We start from the raw sequence: 26,573 nt of genomic DNA on the forward strand, positions 1-26,573 counted from the left end.
TTGGGTGTTCTTATTATTATATTACTGATGATGATGATGATGGTCTTCTCCTTGCAGAGACTTCCAGGAGCTGAGCCCACTCTGCGTCCATGAGACGTAAGTATCTGAGACCTCTTTTGGGGGGCAGGGGGGGGGGGGAGATGCTGATGGTCAAGTGGGTTTTCTGGGCAGGGGTCTCCAATCCTAGCCCATCATAGAGAGCAATGGACTGCCTTTTGATCCTGGTCCACAGTAATCCTAGAGCAAGGACAGAGCTGGCCTCTTGCCTCTAGCGGTCATCTACTGACCGCTTTGCCAGCACCTCCATGGCCCCAGCAGCATGGGTCATACTAAACAATGTTACCAGGTGAGTGTACAGGGGAATCAGCAGCGTCCAGTTAACACCATGTGCAAAAGACTCAGACCAGGCAGAGGAATTGAAAGAACAAAAGGAAACTTTACTTGTTGAGTTGAAGACAAATAAACAGTTCAGCAATCGTACAATGTCCTTGTAGTTGCATAGTGTACAGAACTGAGGGTGACAGGGAATGGAATCCTTTTTGAATCCCACCGCTGCCACCAAATTGTACAGAGGTGAGGTGTCTGACAGGAATGCGTGACAGAGATGGAATCCCTCTGATCCTACACACACACACAGATACCACCAATTAATAAAGATGTTTTATGAGAGATGATGTTAATTAATTATTTGTTTGACTATCTTCTTCGCTGCCACCAATGGAGGAGACGTCAGGCAGATGGCACTGGTTCTTTTAAGCTGTTTCTATTTGTTTTACTTCAGATGTTGATGTTGCTTAACTTAATATAAGAGTATGACAGAGGCTTGGTTAGAATAAAATCAAAATAAGTTTATTGCAGGTACAGAGCTTGATGGTTTCATATAACTTGTTAAAGGCACTTCGCTTAATGGTTACAAACGGTTATGAGGTGGTCAAACTTTCAAAATATTTCTTTCTCTAGATTACACTAAACCCTGATCCTCCTGGATTCCCTGGGATTAATTTTCCCTAATCCACAGGCTCTATAAATGACCTTAGACAAGTCACCTAACTTGCCTAGTCTGGTCCAACTTAGATCTGACTCAAATCCTTCTATTTGAGCCAACCTGATTCTCCTCACAAGAATCAGATCCTCCACTGTGACTAGAAAATCACAGACTGTCTAAAATAATTCTCTTTATTTTAGACCTGACTCAAACTCTTCTATTTGAGCCACCCTGATCCTCTACACAAGAATCAGTTCCTTCCCTGTGAATGGAAATCACAGACTGCCTGGGTTTTAAAACATTCCCCCTTTTCCTTTCCAAGCGGCGGTTGGCTCTGCCCCTGTTGCTATGGTAACCTGCCTTAAGATGGCTACCTTCCCCCATACATCATCAACTCAAATACTCACCATTTTAAACTTAGCCAAACCTGACTGTTTAAACAAAATCAAATACACATATCATCTATAAACAAAATATAATTATACACTTCTTCACACATAGGATCAATAACTAATCAATCAGCATTCAATATATATACAGCATAGCATATTTAATCAGCTACTTGACCGTAGCTATATAGAGAGCCTGTCTTTTTCTGTGCTCTCCCAGCAAGCTCAAATTCCAACTAACAAAACCAGCCATCTGCCAGCAAACAGATACATTGTTGTTTTAGGCGTGGCTAGCCTCTGCAAAAAGAGCTCAGCTCTCCTTTTGCAGAGATCTCTTGCAAACATCTTGCAAGGATTTCTTTACACACACACACATAGCAATTTGGCGCAATAAACAAAAGGTGGTCATTTTGGCATTATTGAGGTGGGATCTGGTGCTGGATGGACCTTCCATTGACCCTGGAAATATGGGGTGCTTGGTTCTTTGTGTCTACATAATGGGAGGGAAAGCTTGTGGGAGTTTTCAAATATACTATTTTGAGGTAACATACTGGGTTACTTTAAGTACAGATACAGTGATGAATGAAACCCTGAAGTTAGGTTTGGGTCAGATGTATAACTCTGCTTCAGGTTGAAGAAATATCTGATAAAGCTTTGCTTGACCTATTTCCCCCTCCTTTCCTCTTCTTTCCCGCAGGGAAGGGACCACGCAAGAGACCCTCCCCGACTCCAGACGGTCAGTGATCAATCTTCTGTGCTTCCCATTGCAACAAGGGAGAAGGGTCGGGCACTTTTGAGGTTTCTTTTGGGTCTGAGACAGAGAAGACCCCCCCAAAAGGATCTTGCATTACATCCTGGGGAAATACTGAGAAGGCTCCCCAAAGAAGGGTCATTCCTTCCATCCTTGGGAAATACTGTACTGAAATAGCTGCCTGGACAGAAGCTGGACTAGATGACCTTTAGGGGTCCCTTCCAGCTCTTTGGTTCTACGAATTTCCAAATGCTTTGGATCCCAATTCCAATAATGATGATGATGATGATGATGATGATTTGTTGTCAAAGCCTTTCATGGCTGGAATCACTGGGTTGTTGTGCATTTTCCGGGCTGTCTGGCCATGTTCCAGAAGCATTCTCTCCTGACATTTTGCCCACATCTATGGCAGGCATCCGCAGAGGTTGTGATGTGGCAAAACGTCAGGAGAGAATGCTTCCAGAACATGGCCATACTGCCCAGAAAATGCACAACAACCCAATAATAATAATAATAATAATAATAATAATAATAATAATAATAATAATTCTTACCCATCTATCCTAATAGATTGAGGTGGCTACCACATTGACCAGTTGGCATACACAGATCATGCCTTGCAGAGGCCCAGTGTCCAGGTGGCTCAAGCAAGGGAGCCAGGCTGCAAAGGGAAGGTCAAGGCCAGAGCAAGCGTGGCATATTCATATATGGACACACACATAGAGAGACACAAAAGCAACCAGGCAATCTCAGTCAATCGTAGCGTAAAGGACCAATGCCATTGCAAGGTGCTGTGCAACTTGCAGAATAGCAAGATAGTGCGACCAGGGGCGGTTCAACCGCGAGGCAAACTAGGCAGTTGCCTTTGGTGCCATCCTGTAGGGGGCGCTGTTGAGGCAACTCCTGCCTCCGCGCCTGCCTCCGCAAGGAAGACGTTCCCCACTTTGCAGACAGAGAAACTCCGCTTCTCTGCTCCCCAAAGTGGCGAAAGCCTTTCTTCTCGCCCCTTCCTTGAGGCCAGGTCTCCGGGCTGCCTGGCCATGTTCCAGAAGCATTCTCTCCTGACATTTCACCCACATCTATGGCAGGCATCCTCAGAGGTTCTGAGTTCTGTTGGAAGCTAGGTAAGTGGGGTTTATATATCTGTGGAAAGTCCAGGGTGGGAGAAAGAGCTCTTGTCTGTTTGAGTCTAGTGTGAACGTTGCAATTGGCCAGCTTGATTAGCATTTAATGGCCTTGCAGATTCAAGGCCTGGCTGCTTCCTCCCTGGGGGCATCCATGGTTGGGAGGTGTTAGCTGGCCCTGACTGTTTCCTGTCTGGATTTCCCCTGATTTCATAGTTTTGTTCTTTATTTAGGCTGTTCCTTAATCCCTCCTTATCATCCAACATTTTTGCTTATCCAATGCTTTTATTTTTCAGTGATTGGTTGGGGGGGGGATGTGTGTGCCAAATTTCTGTTCGCCTACACTTGAAAATTACCTTGTGCCGGCCCTGAGTGCAACACACATGCAGAGTGGCACAATGCACAATTGCCGTAGTGTAAGAAGCAGCATAGGAGGGGAGGACGCACTGAAAGACGCAGAAAGGGAAATCCTGAATGAGAAAGAAGGATGGGAAGAGATGGCAACCCTCCTCCCCACCTGAATGCGCAATGGCACTTGCGATGCAGTCGTGCTTCCTCCTGAATGTAGCCACAATCCTTCGCAATTGCTATATGTGTATGTAAGGAATTTATAACGACTGCCGCCAATTTGTAAAGGACTAAGAACGACTAAGGTTCTTTCAGGCAGGGGAAATCTTTTTATCCCACCACTGCCAGCAATTTGTAAGATGCAACCACCAAAGACTCAGAGAGGAGACCTTTTAAAAAAATCCTTCTTCTTATTCACTTTAGATGGTAACGCAACTTGGTTTATAATATATGCGACAGAGGCTTAGATGTTGGAGGAACAATAACAAGTTTGTGTTGTCGAAGGCTTTCATGGCCAGAATCACAGGGTTGTTGTATGTCTTTCGGGCTGTGTGGCCATGTTCCAGAAGCATTCTCTCCTGACGTTTCGCCCACATCTATGGCAGGCATCCTCAGAGGTTGTGAGGTATGGATAAACTAAGTCAGGAAAGGAAAGAATATATATCTGTGTAGAGTCCAAGGTGTGGCAAGAGTTCTTTGTCACTGGGAGCCAGCATTAATGTTTCAGTTAATCACCCTAATTGGCACTGGAAATGTTTTGTCCCTTGCCTGGGGGCATCCTTTGTTCAGTCAAGTCCTCATTGTGTTGGTTCCCATCTACTGTTTTGATTTTGGAGTTTTGTAATACTGGTAGCCAGATTTTGTTCATTTTCATGGTTTCTTCCTTTCTGTTGAAGTTGTCCACATGCTTGTGGATTTCAATGGCTTCTCTGTGTAGTCTGACATGATAGTTGTTGGAGTGGTCCAGCATTTCTGTGTTCTCAAATAGTATTCTGTGTCCAGGCTGGTTCATCAAATGCTCTGCTATGGCTGATTTCTCTGGTTGAATTAGTCTGCAGTGCCTTTCATGTTCTTTGACTCTTGTTTGGGCGCTGCGTTTGGTGGTCCCTATGTAGACTTGTCCACAGCTGCATGGTATCCGGTAGACTCCTGCAGAAGAGAGAGGATCCCTCTTGTCCTTCGCTGACCGTAGCATTTGTTGGATTTTCTTCGTGGGTCTGTAGATAGTTTGTAGGTTGTGCTTCTTCATCAGCTTCCCTATGCGGTCAGTAGTTCCCTTGATGTATGGTAAGAACACCTTTCCTCTGGGTGGATCTTTGTCTTGACTCTCATGGCTTGTTCTTGGCCTTGCAGCTCTTCTGATGTCCGTGGTGGAGTATCCATTGGCCTGTAGAGCCCAGTTTAGGTGGTTGATTTCGCCTTGGAGGAGGTGAGGTTCGCAGATTCTTTGTGCACGGTCTGTCAGGGCTTTGATTGTGCTCCTTTTTTGACTTGGGTGATGGTTGGAGTTTTTATGAAGGTATCTATCTGTATGTGTAGGTTTTCTGTAAACTGTGTGGCCCAATTGTTGATTGGGTTTGCGGATGACCAGAACATCTAGAAATGGCAGTTTTCCTTCCTTTTCTTTTTCCATGGTGAATTGGATGTTTGGGTGGATGCTGTTAAGATGGTCCAGGAACTTGCTGAGTTCTTCCTCTCCATGGCTCCAAATTGTGAAGGTGTCATCTACGTATCTGAACCAAACAGTTGGCTTTTTTGGTGCTGTTTCTAGGGCCTGTTTTTCAAAGTATTCCATATAGAAATTTGCTACTACTGGGCTGAGAGGGCTCCCCATGGCCACTCCATCCTTCTGTTCATAGAATCCAGTGTCCCACTGAAAGTAGCTAGTGGTGAGGCAATGGTGAAACAGGGCTGTGATGTCTTCTGGGAAGTTTTGTTTGATTAGTGTGAGGGTGTCAGCTACTGGGACTTTGGTAAGGGACAAAACATTTCCAGTGCCAATTAGGGTGATTAACTGAAACATTAATGCTGGCTCCCAGTGACAAAGAACTCTTGCCACACCTTGGACTCTACACAGATATATATTCTTTCCTTTCCTGACTTAGTTTATCCATACCTCACAACCTCTGAGGATGCCTGCCATAGATGTGGGCGAAACGTCAGGAGAGAATGCTTCTGGAACATGGCCACACAGCCCGAAAGACATACAACAACCCAATAACAAGTTTATTCAGGCACAGAGCTTAGTAGTAACAATGTTGTTTCTCACTTAGAGGCACTTTTATTAACAGTTACAATACTAGAATGACGTGAGTCAAACTCCTTAAAGTGTCATTTCTTTTACTTAAAGTAGTTAAAACTTCTTCCTCTGCTACTTTTAAACCGGTCACCCTGTGATATACGATCACAGATTCTTTGTTCCTTACCAGGACACAGATTACATTAAATAAGTCACCAAACTTATTTTAAACCGACTCAAAATGAACAATTGAGTCTCCTTGATCCCCTCAACCTAGGATCAATCTTCCCTGTGCCTCATCAGAGCACAGACTGAATCCCCCTTTTTTAAACTCTGCACTTCTTCAACAAACCGGCAGTTGGCTCCGCCTACTTCTCCATGGCAACCAGCCTCTGAGTGCTGAGATGCAATAACTGTAATACCCTTTTAAAACACAAACACACAATTAAACATAACATCTGTAAACCAAATATTCATACTTCATTACAGTGTACAATAGAGAAGCCCACTAGTTTCTTTCCAAAAGTGGGACCCTTGCTCCCCCAAATGGGTTGGATGTGTTTTCCAAAAATTCAGAAAAGGTGTGTGTTTCTTTGGCTTCCCTGCTTTGTTTGCGGCTGAACATTGTTCCCTGCTTTGGGAAGCAAACGTGGGCGGAGAACGTAGATCATAGAAGGCGGAGGAATGAAAAGGAGACTCTGAGGAGCTCTTAGCAAATTGACAGATTGTGCGAGCAAGCAAGCAAGGAAGCATGCGGGGGGCCATTTGTGCCATGAATGGGGGGCACCAGCATTGCACCTGGGGCTGTGTGTTCTCTCACCTTACCTGCCTAACCCCCTTGATGGCCCAGGCCCTTAAATGAGGAGGTGGCAGCCTGAAGTTGTGGCATTGGGACCCCCAAGGGCCATCTAGTCCAACCCTCTTTGGCATGTGCAGGAATCCACTGCCAAGGCAACCTCCAATGGGATGGTCCTTGGGGTCTCTTCCAACTCATTGATTCTTATGATTTTTATAATCCAAGGCTCCCAACTTGGGCTTTTCTACAGCAGAGGTGCGGATTTCCAAAATCCTGAAACCAATAAAAAAAGAATTTGCTGCTGAACATCATGTGCAGAGGCAAAAGAGTACACTCTTTGTAATTTGGCCAAAAAAAGGTGTGCATTACAGGTGCTGCATGCTTATAACTCCTTCTTTTAAAAACAAGGTGCATCAGGTTGCTGTGAGTTTTCCGGACTGTATGGCCATGTTCCAGAAGCATTCTCTCCTGACGTTTCACCCACATCTATGGCAGGCATCCTCAGAGGTTGTGAGATGCATCTATGCTGTAGAATGAATCCACTTTGACTGCTGTGGCATCCTGGGGGCTGTAGTTTAACAAGGTCTTGAGCCTTCTCCGCCAAAGAATATGGATGCCTTAACAAACTGCAAATCCCGAAATTGCACAGCATTGAGCCTGGCCCTTAAATAAGAGATTATGCCCCTCAAAGAGGAGCTCCAGATGCAGCACGAAGAGGACCAACCGTATGATGCAAATCTTTAATTTTGGCCAGGTCATTTAGCCAAAAGGAGAGAGAGACAAGTATTAGATTCGAGTAAATACCAGGCCTGTGCGGTCAATAAAACAAATGTTTCAATAGTCATTACAAAATGAAAGGAAATTGTTTCCCAAGTGTTTCCAAGATAGTATGTATATACAGAACTTACGAATTAGAAACAACTTGTTTGGAAACGAAGATTTGCACACCCCTCGTAAATACGGTATTTTTGCTACCCGATCCTTTGGGAAATGAGCTTGTAGTGGATGTTGTGGATTGTAGATGAAAGAAGGAAGCTCTTACGTGTGCCTGTAAGCCCAGAGTCATCCTGCAGAATGATGACGCAGCACTCAGCTTTGCAGAACAAATAACACAGGAACTTTTACTAAGTCCACGAGATCAACAGAACAGTGGTATTTACAACAGTCCCTCTGATCGCTTACAGGAATCGGCAGCCATAAGCAGTCCTTTCTTAGTCCATAAATCTGCTTCAGTGAAGATCAGCAGCAAACAAGGCCTCAGAAATAGTCAGGGCTCTCTGAGTACAGAGGCATCTTCTTTCCAGCCAGGATGCAGTAGACTCACAGAGAGAGAAAAACCTGTTCAACCAATTATCCAGCAGCAGGACAGCAACAGTTACAAACCAATTCCCCAGAAATCAGCAACCATAAGCAGTCCTTTCTGAAACATTAGCGCTGGCTTCCAACTGACAAAGAACTCTTGTCACACCCTGGACTCTCCATCTATATATATAAAAGAGTGATGGCATCACGGCAATTCACAAAACAACAAAAGTACAGGCCCCCCAACCTCAAAATTTGACAACACAACCCATCATCCACGCCTCAAGGTTGATACAACAAAAAGAAAAGAAAAATAAAGTCCTAATTAGAGGGAGAGCAATAATTGTTTTTATCCAATTGCTGCCAGTTTAGAGGGCTAATCTCTGCCCACTTGGTTGCCTAGCAACCAAGGGACAGCCAGGCTTCAGTTAGGGGACAGGCAGACTTAGGCCTCACTTAGGCTTCTTCCACAGATTATCTAATTTGCACTGGATTATATGGCAGTGTAGACTCAAGGCCCTTCCACACAGCTATATAGCCCATTTATAATCGTATATTATCTGCTTTGCACTGGATTATCTTGACTCCTCACTACCATATAATCCACTTCAGTGTGCATTTTATCCAGCTGTGCAAAAGAGGCCTTATATAATCCAGTTCTGAGCAGATAATATAAGATTAGAAATATACAGTAGAGTCTCACCTATCCAACGTAAACAGGCTGGCAGGATAAGTGAATATGTTGGATAATAAGAAGGGATTCAGGAAAAGCCAATTAAACATCAAATTAGGTAATTGTTATACAAATTAAGCACCAAAACATCATATTATACAACAAATTTGACAGAAAAGGTAGTTCCATGCGCAGTAATGCTATGTAGTATTTACAGTAGAGTCTCACTTATCCAACATTCGCTTATCCAACGTTCTGGATTATCCAACGCATTTTTGTAGTCAATGCTTTCAATATATCATGATATTTTGGTGCTAAATTCATAAATACAGTAATTACTACATAGCATTACTGTGTACTGAACTACTTTTTCTGACAAATTTGTTGTCTGACATGATGTTTTGGTGCTTAATTTGTAAAATCATAACTTAATTTGATGTTTAATAGGGTTATCCTTAATTCCTCATTATCCAACATATTCGCTTATCCAACGTTCTGCCGGCCCGTTTATGTTGGATAAGTGAGACTCTACTGTACTGTATTTACAAATTTACCACTAAAATATCACAATGAATTTAAAACACTGACTACAAAAACATTGATTATGAAAAGGCAGACTGCGTTGGATAATCCAGAACATTGTATAAGCGAATGTTGGATAAGTGAGATTCTTCTTTAATATGAAATAATTACTGGGATAGAATAATGCAGAACAATATAATCTCTAAAACCAGGACAGTAAATAAACAGGGGAATTCCACACAGGAAACAATCAGGTCCAGCTAACACCTCCCAACAAAGTATTCCCATCATCAAAGTCTGGCAAATCCTGTTTTCTCAGGGCCACAGACAGTAGAAGCACATAAAATATCGCAAACAACACCACTCTGAAAACAAGGGAATTCCAGACAGGAAACAATCAGGGCCAGCTAACACCTCCCAACAAAAAATTCACTCAGGGAGGAAACAGCCAGGCTTTAAAGCTGCAAGGCCATTACATCCTAATTATTTTTCCTAATTGCAGCATTCATACTTGCCTCCAACAAACAAAAAAAAACCAATCAGAAATATTGTATATTCACAACCTTTAGGAAATAATATCCCCTGATGGCGCAGCGTGTTAAAGCGCTGAGCTGCTGAACTTCTGGACTGAAAGGCCGCAGGTTTGAATTGGGGGAGCGGAGAGAGCCCCCACTGTTAGCCCCAGCTTCTGCCAACCCAGAAGTTCGAAAACATGCAAATGTGAGTGCATCAATAGGTACTGCTCCGGCGGGAAGGTAACGCTGCTCCATGTAGTCATCCCACATGACCTTGGAGGAGTCTACGGACAACGCCGGCTCTTCGGCTTAGAAATGGAGATGAGCACCAACCCCCAGAGTCAGACACGACTGGACTTAATGTCTGGGGAAAACCGTTACCCTTGACCTTAACTACCACCAATTCCTCAATACTTTATTTCCCAGACCATCAGACTTTGCCACAGCAACGCGTGGCCGGGCACAGCTAGTAGATATATATTTACCTTCCTTGCCTAATCTCTCCATGCCTCACAGCCTCTGAGGATGCCTGCCATAGATGTGGGTGAAACATGAGGAGAGAATACTTCTGGAACATGGCCACACAGCCTCAAAGACATACAACAACCCTGTGGTCCCGGCCATGAAAACCTTCGACAACACATAGTCCTTTCTTAGTCCATAAATCTGCTTCAGTGAAGATCAGCAGCAATCAAGGCTACAGAAATAGTCAGGCCTCTCTGAGTACAGAGCCATCTTCTTTCCAGCCAGGACTCAGTAGACTCACACACACACACACAGAGAAAGCTGTTCAAACCGGTTCTCCAGCAGCAGGACAGCAACAGTTACAAATCAATTCCCCGAGAGAGAGAGAGAGAGAGAGAGAGAGAGAGAGAGAGAGAGAGAGAGAGACCTGTTCAAACTGGTTTTCCAGCAGCAGGACAGCAACAGTTACAAACCAATTCCCAGAGAGAGAGAGAGAGAGAAACCTGTTCAAACCGGTTTTCCAGCAGCAGGACAGCAACAGTTGCAAACCAATTGCCCGAGAGAGAGAGAAACCTGTTCAAACCGGTTCTCCAGCAGCAGGACAGCAACAGTTACAAACCAATTCCCCGAGAGAGAGATAGAAACTTGTTCAAACCGGTTCTCCAGCAGCAGGACAGCAACAGTTGCAAACCAATTCCCCAGCCAATCGGTTTCATGCATTTGATTTTCCAGTTAACACACATACAGTATCTTTGCAAAGCACGACAGTGGAGTGGCCAAGAGTGACCCCCATCTCCCCCTTTGTCTCCTCCTCTCCTTGCAGGGGTTCCTCCCTGGATGGCGTGGCCTCCCCTTCTTCTTCTTCTTCCTCCTCCCCTTCCTCGGGGACCTTTCCTCCTCTTCCTCCTCCTCCGCTGCGGCTCCAGGACCTGCAGCCCGTCCACTACCAGGAGGGAGAGCGGAAGGGGCAGCCCGTGGTCCTGGGCACCGGCGGGTTCGGCTCCGTCGAGCTGGTGAGCCTCAGGCGGCGCCTTCCCTTGGGTGGCCTCTTCCTTGGGGGTCCGGGGAGGGTCTCGTCTCCCCTTCACCCCTCCTGTTCTGCCCTCAGGTGCGGAGCACATGCGCGGAGGAAGGGCCGGCCGAGCGCCTCTTTGCCCTGAAGCGCCTGCGCAAGGACCACGTGGTGCAGAAGCGGCAGCAGGAGCACGTGCTGATGGAGAAGCGGGTCCTGCTCCAGAGCCGGTGCCCCTTCATCGTCCGGTCAGTAACAGGAATGGCCCTGTCGTTGTTGTTGTTGTTTGTTGTTGTGTTGAAGACTATCCCGGAGGAGAAGTAAAGGAGAGAATTCCAAGAGAGCAATAAAACAAGCCTTTTATTATCACAGCTGGTGATCAGGCAAAACTGTCAGAGTGGATGTCAGGGTGCGAGCCGGGTGGGTTTCTTCAAACACCATCGATCCTCTGCACACCAGCACCCTGATGAAATGGTTGCAATCGTCTGCCTCACCAATTCCTCTGTTCAATGTCAGACTCAAAGACATCTCTAGTCTAAAGTCCAAACATTTATTTAATATCTATAATACGTATTTACAAAGTATAGCAAAAGCCATCGCTCTGAGCTGGCATTTCTCTTCAGCCTCTCGCCTCAGCAAGCACCAGCTCAACACACACAGAGATAAGAAAGCACATTCCTCAGTCCGAAGGAAGTTACGACCTCCAAAGCCGGAAATTTATGATTTATTTCCAACATTTATATCCCGCCCTTCTCACCCGAAGGGACTCAGGGCGGCGTGACCTATCATGCCTGATAGGTCATAGCAGTCTGATAGTCTGATATCATGCCTGATAGGTCATAGCAGTCACAACAGGCTGTCAGTCAAAACTAGCCTGCTGTTAACTGTTTCATTGCTGAAAACACACACTCTTGCAAAACAGCAGAAAACACTTGATTTACATTTCATACACATACATCCATAATCCAACAAAAACAGCCGTAGGTACCCACATTTTGTAAGTCCACACCTTGAAATTGGCCGTCACAACATATGCGTAGCAAACAAATAATTTATATCTCGGCTTATCTAGAATTGACCAATGGCTGAGGATCTTCCCCACCTTCCACACTTACTTTGGCACAAGTGATACCAATGACCTAACTTGTTTAGTTATGGAGCCCCGGTGGCGAAGTGTGTTAAAGCACTGAGCTGCTGAACTTGCAGACCAAAAGGTCCCAGGTTCAAATCATGGGAGCAGAGTGAGCACCCGGTGTTAGCTCCAGCTTCTGCCAACCTAGCAGTTCGAAAACATACGCATGTGAGTAGATCAATAGGTACCACTCCGGTGGAAAGGTATCGGCACTCCATGCAGTCATGCCAGGGGCCACATGACCTTGGAGGTGTCTACGGACAACGCCGGCTCTTTGGCTTAGAAATGGAGATGAGCACCAACCCCCAGAGTCGGTCACGACTGGACTTAACATCAGGGGAAAAGCTTTACCTTTACCTTTGGATGAAGGTTTAGAGACCAGGTGGATCAAGTCTGCAGGTGGGACCAAATTGGGAGGGAGAGCTGATCCTCCAGAGGACAGGATCAGGATTCAAAATGACCTTCGCAGATTCCTCCTCAATGGGACCCCTCTCATGCCCCCTTCTCTCCGTCTTCTCTTCTCCAGTGGAGAACGAGGTGAACATGAGCCAACAGTGTGATGCAGCAGCTAACGAGGCCAATGGGATTTTGGGCTGCATCAGAAGGAGTCTAGTGTCAAAATAAAGGGTAGCCATGGTTCCTCTCTCTTCTGCTTTGGTCAGACCTCACCTAGAATACTGTGTCCAGTTCTGGGCAAAGCCATTTAAGACATATATTGACTCTAATAAGGTGTCCAGAGGAAGAGGGTGATTAAAAGGATCAAAGTTTTGGAGACCATGAATAATCCCTCTGAGGAGCGTCTTAAAGAAATGGATCTGTTTAGCCTACAGAAAAGAAGGTTGAGAGGAGACATGAGGGCCATGGATAACCATGTGAAAGGGGGTCCTAAGGAAGAGGGAGCGGGCTTGTTTTTTGCTCTCCTGGAAACTAGGACTCAATGGAGCCATGCAGGCCTGTAACAAGGGGGGGGGGGGGGTTAGGGGTTCAGGGTTCAACCCCCCCCCCCCTAAATTTTTCAGGTTATAAAAAAAACCCTGGTTTACTCATGAATTTTAACTGGTTAACCCAGGGGTCCCCAAACTTTTTAAACAGGGGGCCAGTTCACAATCCTTTGGACCATTGGAGGGCCGGACTATAGTTGGCCACCTAGCAATAATAATAATAATAATAATAATAATAATAATAATAATAGCAGCAAAAATAATAAAAAAGAGAGTTGGAAGAGACCCTTTGGGCCATTGAGTCCAACCCCCTTCTGCCTTTGTGCACCGAAAGCACAAGCAAAGCACCCCTGACAGATGGCCATCCAGCCTCAATGTTAATAATAATAATAATAATAATAATAATAATAATAATAATAATAGTGATAATAATAAAAAGAGAGTTGGAAGAGACCCTTTGGGCCATTGAGTCCAACCCCCTTCTGCCTTTGTGCACCGAAAGCACAAGCAAAGCACCCCTGACAGATGGCCATCCAGCCTCAATGTTAATAATAATAATAATAATAATAATAATAATAATAATAGTGATAATAATAAAAAGAGAGTTGGAAGAGACCCTTTGGGCCATTGAGTCCAACCCCCTTCTGCCTTTGTGCACCGAAAGCACAAGCAAAGCACCCCTGACAGATGGCACCCAGCCTCAATGTTAATAATAATAAATAATAATACTTATAATAAAGAGGGTTGGAAGAGACCCCTTGGGCCATTGAGTCCAACCCTCTTCTGCCTCTGTGGACCAAAAGCACAAGCAAAGCACCCCTGACAGATGGCCATCCAGCCTCAATGTTAATAATAATAATAATAATAATAATAATAATAATAATAATAGCGATAATAATAAAAAGAGAGTTGGAAGAGACCCTTTGGGCAATTGAGTCCAATCCCCTTCTACCTCTGTGCACCGAAAGCACAAGCAAAGCACCCCTGACAGATGGTCACCCAGCCTCAATGTTAATAATAATAATAATAATAATAATAATAATAATAATAATAGCAATAATAATAAAAAAGAGGGTTGGAAGAGACCCTTTGGGCCATTGAGTCAAATCCCCTTCTGCCTTTGTGCACCAAAAGTACAAACAAAGCACCCCTGACAGATGGCCACCCAGCCTCAATGTTAATAATAATAAATAATAATACTTATAATAAAGAGGGTTGGAAGAGACCCCTTGGGCCATTGAGTCCAACCCTCTTCTGCCTCTGTGGACCAAAAGCACAAGCAAAGCACCCCTGACAGATGGCCATCCAGCCTCAATGTTAATAATAATAATAATAATAATAATAATAATAATAGTGATAATAATAAAAAGAGAGTTGGAAGAGACCCTTTGGGCCATTGAGTCCAACCCCCTTCTGCCTTTGTGCACCGAAAGCACAAGCAAAGCACCCCTGACAGATGGCCATCCAGCCTCAATGTTAATAATAATAATAATAATAATAATAATAATAATAGCGATAATAATAAAAAGAGAGTTGGAAGAGACCCTTTGGGCCATTGAGTCCAACCCCCTTCTGCCTTTGTGCACCGAAAGCACAAGCAAAGCACCCCTGACAGATGGCCACCCAGCCTTAATGTTAATAATAATAATAATAATAATAATAATAATAATAATAATAATAATAATAGTAATAATAATAATAAGGGTTGTAAGAGAAGAAGAGACCCCTTGGGTCATTTAGCCCAACCCCCTTCAGTCCTTGTGCCGTGGGGGCCGGATAAATGGCTTTGGTGGGCCGCATCCGGCCCCCGGGCCTTAGTTTGGGGACCCCTGGGTTAACCAAATCCCCATGCTAAGTCTATGAGACGCAAAACATTAAGAGTCCCTCCAGGCACTACTATCTCAAGCAGATATTGACAGGTTTGTAGCGGGGGTGGGGGGGGGGTGCTAGGGGTTCAACCCCTCCCCAAAATTTTCGACCTCCCCCAAAAAAATTTTTTTTCTGGCTACGGCCCTGGAGCCATGGGTTCAAATGAAAGGAGAGGAGATTCCACCTAAACATCAGGAAGAACTTCCTGACTGTAATAAGAGCTGTTCAGCAGTGGAACTCTCTGCCTCAGCGTCTGGTGGAAGCTCCTTCCTTGGAGGCTTTTAAACAGAGACTGGATGGCCATCTGTCAGGGATGCTTTGATTGTGCTGTTCCTGTGTTGCTGGGGGTTGGACTAGATATTCCGTGTAGGGTGAAACTCCATTCCTTGGACAGTGGAGAGCCCAATCTCAAGAATAGATATATATTTTAATTTTAACTGGAATAAAGAATCAAAAGCAGCCCATTGCTGCTGGAACCAGCTTGGGAGGTGGGCTCAAGGGAGGAGAATGGGGGGCATAACGTGGGCACGGAGGAGAATGGTCGGGGCTTAGAAAGCAGGGGCTGCAAAAGGGGGAATCTGGGGGTCTTCTGGGGGTCTTCTTCATTCCCCGTCTCCTTCCGCTTGCAGGCTCTTCGCCACTTTCCGGGACAGTCGCCACGTCTACCTGCTGCTGGAGTTCTGCCAGGGAGGGGAGCTGTGGGCCAAGCTGCGTGAAGCGTATGGATCGGGGCCCTGGGGTGGATGATGGGCTTGGAGTTGGGGGCTGTTGGGTCAGGAAAGTCCTTGGAAGGGGAGGTTTCTGGGGGCAGTTGGGTTGAGATACGGGGCGAGGAAATGGGCTGCATCTGTGCTGCACAATGCAGGGTGCCTCTTGTCAGAGTGATTTAAGCAGCGCAGCCGTAGTTGGATGGAGTCAGTGGGACGCTGAACGAAGAGACACCAGAGCCGATGGTAAAACTATATACAAGTTTTACTGTAAGCAGTAATAATCAAGACAAACGAGCTTGTAGACCATGGACACAGGACTTGACTCTCAGCAGACAGCACTTGACTCAGAACAGAACAGAACTGATGCAATCAGACAATGGACACAAGACTTTGTTAATGTGGGATTTGTGTATTAGTAGTGTTTAAATGAAATTTGTGTCTAGCATGTATTGCATCATCCAGGAAATGCTATAGTGTGTAAAGAGTTAATTTGGTAAGAAGCTGTATTGACCTTGGATATGTGGCTGGAGCCAGAGAGGAGTGTCCAGACTACAAGTGTGTTTGTATATAGCTGATTGCATCAGATGACATCTGTTTCTGCCAGCTGAGAAGATCTGTGCTGTTTGTCTAGATCAGAGGTCCCCAAACTAAGGCCCGGGGGCCAGATGCGGCCCTCCGAGGTCATTTACCCGGCCCCCGCCCTCAGTTTTATAATATAATATATTGTATATACATATAATACTGATAATAGTATTATAATGTAATACAATATAACACTAATAATAATACCATATAATAATATTAATTATATATTCTATATTACATATAATATTACTAATAATATTACAGTATAGTGGTATAGTTCAATATAGTATAATGCTAATATTGTGCAATGCTAATAATATAATATATTCTATGTACATACAGCTGCTCTGAGTCCCCTTCGGGGTGAGAAGGGTGGGATATAAATGTAATAAATAAATGTAGTAGATGAATAAATAAATAATTTTAGACTTAGGCTAGCCCACAGTCTGAAATGACTTGAAGGCATGCATACAACAACAACAACAACAACCCTAATTAACTTGACTATCTCATTGGCCAGAAGAAGGAGCACACTTCCCATTGAAATCCTGATCAATGTATGTTGGTTAAAATTATTTTTATTTTTAAATATTGTATTGTTCTTTCATTGTTGTTGTTGTTGTTGTTTTTGCACTACAAATAAGACATGTGCAGTGTGCATCGGAATTTGTTTGTATTTTTTTTTCAAATGATAATCCGGCCCCTCAACAGTCAGAAGGATTGTGGACTGGCCCTCGGCTTAAAAAGTTTGAGGACCCCTGGTCTAGATTGAAAGTCTTATGTCCATTGTCTGCAAGTCTGTTTGTTTTTTTCAGTAAACTTTGTACATACTTTTTACTTCGTCTCTGACGCTCAACTGACATCATACATCTGCTGCTACGCTGCGCGCATTACTCTGACAGACTTGACTCTCAGCAGACAGCACTCAACTCAGAACAGAACAGAACTGATGCAATCAGCAATGCACACACACTTGTGTCTGGACACTCCCTGGTTCCAGCCACACATCAAGGACATCACAGCTTCTTAGTAATTAACTCTTTCCAGACTATGTTACACTCTGGGTGATGCAATCAGTATGCAATACAGGCAAGACACAAATTTCATTTAAACACTACCAATACACAAATCCCACATTAACACCTCTTGGGGTCCCTTCCGACTCTGTGGTTCCAGGAGACCAGGTGAATGGTTGCCCATAATCTACAAAGAGGCAACGAACAAGAGGGAGATGTTGGACCGTTGCCTGCAAGCCATGCTTGGCAAAGCAAGTTGTCCTTTGGGTTGTTGTATGTCTTTCGGGCTGTGTGGCCATGTTCCAGAAGCATTCTCTCCTGACGTTTCGCCCACATCTATGGCAGGCATCCTCAGAGGTTGTGAGGTATGGATAAACAGTTAGGGTTGTCCTTTTCTTCTTCTTCTTCCCCGACAGACGCTGCTTCTCGGAGCCGGTGGCCGTCTTCTGCTCGGCTTGCGTGGTCGAAGCCCTGGACTACCTCCACTCCCAAGGCATCGTCTACCGGGACCTGAAGCCGGAGAACCTCATGCTGGACGACAAGGGCTACGTCAAGCTAGTAAGGATAACCCTATTCACTCCAATCTAATGCTCGCTCACCTTTATTGGCTCAATGACCTGGCCAAAATCAGGGTGGGCATCAGATCTGCATCATACAGTCATCTCTGCTTCAGTAGCTTCTCTTTGATTGGCATCATCTCTAGTTTAATTACATTGACTTAATGTGATGGGATCTTGGGATTTGTAGTTTGGTGAGGCATCCGTCTCCTTCTGCAAAGACGTGCGCACATTCTGCAAAAATATCTCTAATATCCCAAGCCCTTCGGAAAAGCTGAATCCCAGACACGAATCAGAGACAAATCCCAGACACTTGGACTCATGTGCATGTGTGCTGTGATGTTATGTACATTATTATTGACACAACAACATAGTCTGCCACAGCAAACAAGATAGATATGCTGGATTTCGTATCACAAAATCACAAGTTGAACACTTCCCAAGCGTTTAGGACTGTGCAATGTATTTCTGATAATAATAATAATAATAATAATAATAATAATAATAATAATAATAATAATAATATGGCATCATAAACTGGACACAGGTGGAACTGGACAATTTGGACAGAAAAACAAGAAAACTCATGACCATTCATCATTCACTGCACCCTCGCAGTGATGTTGACCGGCTATATCTGCCTAGAAGATCGGGTGGCAGAGGACTCTTACAAGTAAAGCAAGCAGTCAAAGAAGAAGAACATGCCCTGCCAGAATATGTAAAGCAAAGTGAAGAACCTGCTTTGATTGAAGTCAAAAATCAGAAACTCCTCAAAGCACAGCAGACAAAAAACCAGTATAAGAAAACCACACTACAAACTAGAGCTGACAGCTGGCACAACAAAACATTTCATGGAAAGTTCCTTGACAAAATTGAAGGAAAAGCTGATAAGGAGAAGACCTGGCTCTGGCTCACGAATGGGACCCTGAAGAAGGAAGGAGACAGAAGGCCTGATCCTTGCAGCCCAGGAGCAAGACATCAGGACAAAGGCAATTCAGGCCAAGATAGAAAAATCAGCTGATGACCCAAAATGCAGACTGTGCAAGGAAGCTGACAAAACCATGGATCATATCCTCAGCTGCTGTAAGAAAATCGCACAGACAGACTACAAACAGAGGCACAACTATGTGGCCCAATTGATTCATTGGAACTTATGCCTCAAGTACCACCTCCCAGCAGCAAAGAACTGGTGGGATCACAAACCTGCAAAAGTATTGGAAAATGAGCACGCAAAGATACTGCGGGACTTCCGAATCCAGACGACAAAGTTCTGGAACACAACACACCAGACATCACAGTTGTGGAAAAGAACAAGGTTTGGATCATTGATGTTGCCATCTCAGGTGACAGTCGCATTGACGAAAAACAACAGGAAAAACTCAGCCGCTCTCAGGACCTCAAGATTGAACTGCAAAGACTCTGGCAGAAACCAGTACAGGTGGTCCCGGTGGTGATGGGCACATTGGGTGCCGTGCCAAAAGATCTCAGCCGGCATTTGGAAACAATAGACATTGACAAAATTACGATCTGCCAACTGCAAAAGGCCACCCTGCTGGGATCTGCACGCATCATCCAAAAATACATCACACAGTCCTAGACACTTGGGAAGAGTTCGACTTGTGATTTTGTGATACGAAGTCCAGCATGTCTATCTTGTTTGCTGTGTCATACAATAATAATAATAATAATAATAATAATAATAATAACAACTTGTGATTTTGTGATACGAAATCCAGCATATCTATCTTGTTTGCTGTGTCATAATAAAATAATAATAATAATAATAATAATAATAACTTGTGATTTTGTGATACGAAATCCAGCATATCTATCTTGTTTGCTGTGTCATAATAAAATAATAATAATAATAATAATAATAATAATAACTACTTGTGATTTTGTGATACGAAATCCAGCATATCTATCTTGTTTGCTGTGTCATAATAAAATAATAATAATAATAATAATAATAATAATAATAACAACTTGTGATTTTGTGATACGAAATCCAGCATATCTATCTTGTTTGCTGTGTCATAATAATAATAATAATAATAATAATAATAACAACAACTTGTGATTTTGTGGTACGAAATCCAGCATATCTATCTTGTTGGCTGTGTCATAATAAAATAATAATAATAATAATAATAATAATAATAATAATAATAATAATAACAACTTGTGATTTTGTGATACGAAATCCAGCATATCTATCTTGTTGGCTGTGTCATAATAAAATAATAATAATAATAATAATAATAATAATAATAATAATAATAATAACAACAACTTGTGATTTTGTGATACGAAATCCAGCATGTCTATCTTGTTTGCTGTGTCATAATAAAATAATAATAATAATAATAATAATAATAATAATAATAATAATAACTACTTGTGATTTTGTGATACGAAATCCAGCATATCTATCTTGTTGGCTGTGTCATAATATAATAATAATAATAATAATAATAATAATAATAATAATAATAATAATAATAATAATAACAACAACTTGTGATTTTGTGATACGAAATCCAGCATATCTATCTTGTTTGCTGTGTCATAATAAAATAATAATAATAATAATAATAATAATAATAATAATAATAACTTGTGATTTTGTGATACGAAATCCAGCATATCTATCTTGTTTGCTGTGTCATAATAATAATAATAATAATAATAATAATAATAATAATAATAATAACAACTTGTGATTTTGTGATACAAAATCCAGCATATCTATCTTGTTGGCTGTGTCATAATAAAATAATAATAATAATAATAATAATAATAATAACAACTTGTGATTTTGTGATACGAAATCCAGCATGTCTATCTTGTTTGCTGTGTCATAATAAAATAATAATTATAATAATAATAATAATAACTACTTGTGATTTTGTGATACGAAATCCAGCATGTCTATCTTGTTTGCTGTGTCATAATAATAATAATAATAATAATAATAATAACAACTTGTGATTTTGTGATACAAAATCCAGCATATCTATCTTGTTGGCTGTGTCATAATAAAATAATAATAATAATAATAATAATAATAATAATAATAATAATAACAACTTGTGATTTTGTGATACGAAATCCAGCATATCTATCTTGTTGGCTGTGTCATAATATAATAATAATAATAATAATAATAATAATAATAATAATAATAATAATAACAACAACTTGTGATTTTGTGGTACGAAATCCAGCATATCTATCTTGTTTGCTGTGTCATAATAATAATAATAATAATAATAATAATAATAATAATAATAACTACTTGTGATTTTGTGATACGAAATCCAGCATATCTATCTTGTTGGCTGTGTCATAATAAAATAATAATAATAATAATAATAATAATAATAATAACTACTTGTGATTTTGTGATACGAAATCCAGCATGTCTATCTTGTTGGCTGTGTCATAATAAAATAATAATAATAATAATAATAATAATAATAATAACTACTTGTGATTTTGTGATACGAAATCCAGCATGTCTATCTTGTTGGCTGTGTCATAATAAAATAATAATAATAATAATAATAATAATAATAATAATAATAACTACTTGTGATTTTGTGATACGAAATCCAGCATATCTATCTTGTTGGCTGTGTCATAATAAAATAATAATAATAATAATAATAATAATAATAATAATAACAACAACTTGTGATTTTGTGATACGAAATCCAGCATGTCTATCTTGTTGGCTGTGTCATAATAAAATAATAATAATAATAATAAATAATACCTCTAATATCCATCCCAGGCCCTTGGGAACAGCCCGATATTTGCTAATGAACCTTGCATGTGAAAACGCTGGGTTTTCTACTCCTAAGCCAAGGCGTCCTCCCCTTGAGTTCATTACAGTTAAGTTCAAAGCAAATCTCATCCTTTCTCCCCATCCGTTCGTATCCGCATTTTCCCAGTGAAGTTTCCCAGATGTCCAGCCGTTATCGTTGTGTCCTCCCCGCCGCCTCTCTCTGGCCTCAAACAGTCATGGAGTAATTATGGTGTTTTCACAACAGCAGAATGCCATTTGTGACCCCACGGCCACATCTTGCTCCTCCGTCCTTTGCAGGTGGACTTTGGCTTTGCCAAGGCGCTGAAGCGGGGGGAGAAGACCTACTCCTTCTGTGGGACCCCGGAGTACCTGGCCCCCGAGATCCTGCGCCACGAGGGCCACGACTTCTCCGTGGACTTCTGGACCCTGGGGGTGCTCATCTTCGAGATGCTGGTGGGAAGGTGCGGCTCTCCCCCCTCCCTCATGAGCACCAAGGGGTCTCCTGTTGTAGAGAGACCACTGGACCCTATGGCTTCTGACTGGATCAGTAGAGTTGTGGAAGGAAGAGGGTCAGGGATATGTATCCCCATCACCCCCCTCCCCGATTGGGGCTTCGTTCCATCCCCTCCAGTGAGTTATAGTGGTCCCAAAGACTTGCCATTCCCAGTATTGAGGGTCTCCAAGTGATTACGGCACCCAACAGAAAGCTTATTGATCACAAGACTGTTACGATGCACTGCTGTGTCCTTCTATCATCACTTGGCCTCAAAAACCTACAAGGAGATGGTTCAATAGGTTTATTTGATCACAATACCCTGCCGGGTGAACAAGAAAAGTGCCCCACACGGAATGAGACACAGCTCAGCTTAATAGTCAACACCTTGAGCAGGCAACACAGGCTACGTTCTCCAATTTGTGCCGCATCCCTATCTCTTCCTTTCCTTCTCTTCTGGCTTCCCACCCATGCAAGCCCCTTGTTGGGAATCTATGAGCGGTTAGACTCCAAAAATAACCCTCTTTCGGGGGTGATTCCTCAAACTATAGCAGAGTGGCAGAAGCACACTTCACAAGCAGCAGAAACTTAAGTGAGGTGAGTTTAGGGAAGCCTTTGTTCCTGGGGATGGCAAAGGATTGCAAAGTCTCCTTGAAAGTTTAAAAAGCATTTATTGAGGTAAAAAGAAATCCATTGTGGATAGAAAAGGTTTTGGAGCTAACTAGCTGTCTAAGCTAGCACTAAGGAAGGTAAGCAGGTAAAAATAACAAAGATATCTAAATAGCTACATTTTGCCAGGAGAGTGGCAAAATGTGTCCTTCTCATGCAGAAGACAAAGGAGGAAGAGATATGGCTATGACGGCATGGTCCGACCCTTTGGGGCAATTAACATTCCAATCTAGATAGAGGAAGTTACCTCATCCCTGAAAGATCACATTGCTAAAACAAGAAGGTGAAGGTAGTGGATGTAAACAGGAAGGAAGAGAGAAACCAGCAATGGCCTATCTAGGCATGCATGGAATATAGAGAGAGGTTTCCCTCATTCTAACCTATCCACTACATAGCTAATAGATGAGACTTGTGTAGTCCAGGATGATATCCAACACCCTTCTGTTCTCATCCCAGCGAGTCAGTGCCCAGTTGCCCTGTTACATACCCTTTAAGCATATAAAGCAGGAATATATGGGGAAGTTAGTGAGAGTTAACTGATTTCTCCTTAGGTCTTACAGATGATTAGTTTCCTTGCAAGCAGGTGGGCTTGGATGGTATCTTCCTGCATGTCAGAATGCGGTTGGGCTGGATGGCCTTTGGGAGCCCCTCCTTTAGGATTCTATGCACCTCCCAGCCTCTGCTGAATGGATATACAAAGGGAGGAGGGCCTGATCTCCCTACTTTTCCTGCTATCCTCCCCACAGGCCCCCCTTCCACAGTGCGGAGCCTCAGAAGATCTACAGCAAGATCATGGACGGTGTCTTCTCCTTCCCCGCCTTTGTCAGCGAGGCGGCCTGCTCTCTAGTGGCCAAGCTTTGCAGGTGGGTCTGATCCACAAAAGTGGAGCCGGGCTCTGGGGTCTGTCGTCCCTTCCTTCCAGCAGAAGGAGGTTGGACTGGATGGCCCTTTGGGTCTCTTCCAACTCTAGGATGTTGATATTGCATGTATTTATTGTAAGATCTGTTTGCCAGCAGAGCGGGCTGCCTAGGAAGTTGGAGGGAATCTCCTTCTTTGGGGGTCTCTGGGGGTGATGTTTCTTGGGAGTGTGTCTTCCTGCCCAGCAGAGTAGATGGAGTAGATCAGGTATGGACAAGGAGAGTGACTCATTGAGTCTTGCAAGGCCAACAGTTGGTTTGTTAAAAAGACATCCATCATATAGTGTATCTACACTGTAGAAATAATGTTATTTTGACCCCACTTTATCTGCTGTGGAATCCTGAGAGTAGTAGCTTGTTCCAAAAAGTGATATATATATGGACATCGCCTCATGAGCAATATTGACATCAGGTAGATAACATCAGGTAGATAACATAAGCAAAAACAGAAGATGGAGAAGCTTCACTATCTCTGCCAAAAGAAGACCAGGAGCAGATTGTGGCTCAGAGCCTGAACTGCTAATGGCAAAAAGGAAAGCTAAAAAATAACCCTACATCATGTAAAAATTCAATCGGTAGAATGTAAAGATGATGTAAAACAAACAGGCAAACAAACCAGATTTGTACTATTGAACCTAATTGACTGGGAGCTAGAAGAACTCTGAATGAAAGCCAGGGACATTGTTTGCATCTTCGCTGCTGAATTAATATAGTTTTACACCAATTTTTCTACCATGATTCAATTCTATAGATCAGGCATGGGCAAACTTGGGCCCTCCAGGTGTTTTGGACTTCAACTCCCACAATTGTGGGAGCTGAATTCCAAAACACCTGGAGGGCCTAAGTTTGCCCATGCCTGATCTAGATAAGTGTTTCTCAAACTATGCTCCTCCAGGTGCTTTGGACTTCAACTTCCAGAAATTCCAGCCAGCTTACCAGCTATTAGGAATTGTGGGAGCTGAAGTCCAAAGCATCTGGAGGAGCAGAGTTTGAGAAAAACTGTTTTGGATCAAGGGAAGCTATTGTCCTACCCTCTTCTGCTTTGGTCAGACTCCACCTGGAACAATCCCATTGTTATTGCCATTGGGTTGTTGTATGTCTTTCGGGCTGTGTGGCCATGTTCCAGAAGCATTCTCTCCTGACGTTTCGCCCACATCTATGGCAGGCATCCTCAGAGGTTGTGAGGATGCCTGCCATAGATGTGGGCGAAACGTCAGGAGAGAATGCTTCTGGAACATGGCCACACAACCCGAAAGACATACAACAACCCTGTGATCCCGGCCATGAAAGCCTTCGACAACACGTTATTGCCATTATTTGTATGCCACTTTTTTTTCTCTTTACAGAGACTCAGAGCCACAAACACTGCTAAAAACATTGTTGTGAGCAAAGCAATTCAGTATAAACTTTTCTTATGGTCCATGGACCCACCGTTGTTGAATAAATAGCATACAGGAATTTACAAATCCCTCGTAGCCGGGTAAATAAACAAACAGACACATTCTACACAGTGTCGGGTAATACCCTGATCGGAGACTAGGCTCTTTGTCAGTCTTGCTGCCACTGCAAAGAACTTTGCCACCGTGAGGGTCACTCCGTGGTGCTTGTCATCCAAAAGATTGGGGGGAATGGTCAGACAATCGGGTCAGGATTGGGTATAAGAGTTGGCCACGTTGAGCTGAGTAATAGCGGCACTGCAACAAGATGTGTTCTAATGATTCCATATCCACCGCACGGGCATAATCTTTGGGAGTAGGGGGTGCCAGATAGTCTGCCATTTAGCAGCTCTGATGGAAGTACATTTAGTCTCGCTTTTGTGAAGAGTCGTTGCTAATTAGGCACTGTGAGACTGTTAAGATAATTACAGTATGTGACTTCAATGGCTCAGTGTATGGTAAGTTCAAGGATCTAGGTCAGGGGTCCTCAAACTTTTTAAGCGGAGGGCCGGTCCACAATCCTTCAGACTGTTGTGGGGCCAGATTATCATTTGAAAAAAAAAAATACAAGCAAATTCCGATGCACACTGCACATGTCTTATTTGTAGTGCAAAAACAACAACAACAAGAACAATGAAAGAACAATGCAATATTTAAAAATAAAAACAATTTTAACCAACATACATTTATCAGGATTTCAATGGGAAGTGTGCTCCTGCTTCTGGCCAATGAGATAGTCAAGTTAATTAGGGTTGTTGTTGTTGTTGTTGTTGTTGTTGTGTGCCTTCAAGTCATTTCAGACTTTGGGCGAGCCTAAGTCTAAAATGTATGTATTTATTATTTATTTATTTACTGCATTTATTTACTACATTTGTATCACACCCTTCTCACCCCAAAGGGGACTCAGAGTGGCTTACAAATTATATGTACATACAATATATTATATTATTAGCATTGCACAATATTACCATTATATATTACTACTAGCTGTGCCCGGCCACGCGTTGCTGTGGCTTTTTGGATTTGTTTGTTGGCCAGGTGGATTAGCAGCAAACTCTCAAGCAACCAGAGATGACTCTCAGTTATCCGACATCGACCGCTCCCCACAGGTGCCAGTTAAATGAGAGTCGACTGTCATAGCATTAATACAAACTCTCAAGCAACCAGAGGCGACTCTCAGTTATCTGGCATCGACTGCTCCCCACGGGTGCCGGTTAAATGAGAGTCGACTGTCATAGCATTAATACAAACTCTCAAGCAACCAGAGATGACTCTCAGTTATCCGGCATCGACCGCTCCCCGCGGGTGCCGGTTAA

The 26,573-nt window shown here is 43.0% G+C and overlaps 1 protein-coding gene across 1 annotated transcript in view; it reads left to right on the forward strand.

The window, feature by feature from the left end:
- The window catches only part of LOC103282038 (cGMP-dependent protein kinase 1), a gene marked incomplete at its 5' end in the record, with an annotated part of 76,462 nt that overhangs the window by 38,482 nt on the left and 11,407 nt on the right, over window positions 1–26,573 (forward strand). The window contains 8 exon segments of the mRNA XM_062966671.1: window positions 58–96; window positions 2,072–2,110; window positions 10,933–11,122; window positions 11,218–11,369; window positions 15,693–15,782; window positions 17,791–17,932; window positions 22,040–22,203; window positions 23,651–23,767. Coding sequence (XP_062822741.1) covers window positions 58–96; window positions 2,072–2,110; window positions 10,933–11,122; window positions 11,218–11,369; window positions 15,693–15,782; window positions 17,791–17,932; window positions 22,040–22,203; window positions 23,651–23,767 — 933 coding nt within the window.

This window comes from Anolis carolinensis, unplaced genomic scaffold (assembly GCF_035594765.1).
Source record: "Anolis carolinensis isolate JA03-04 unplaced genomic scaffold, rAnoCar3.1.pri scaffold_27, whole genome shotgun sequence".
Lineage (NCBI taxonomy): Eukaryota > Metazoa > Chordata > Lepidosauria > Squamata > Dactyloidae > Anolis > Anolis carolinensis.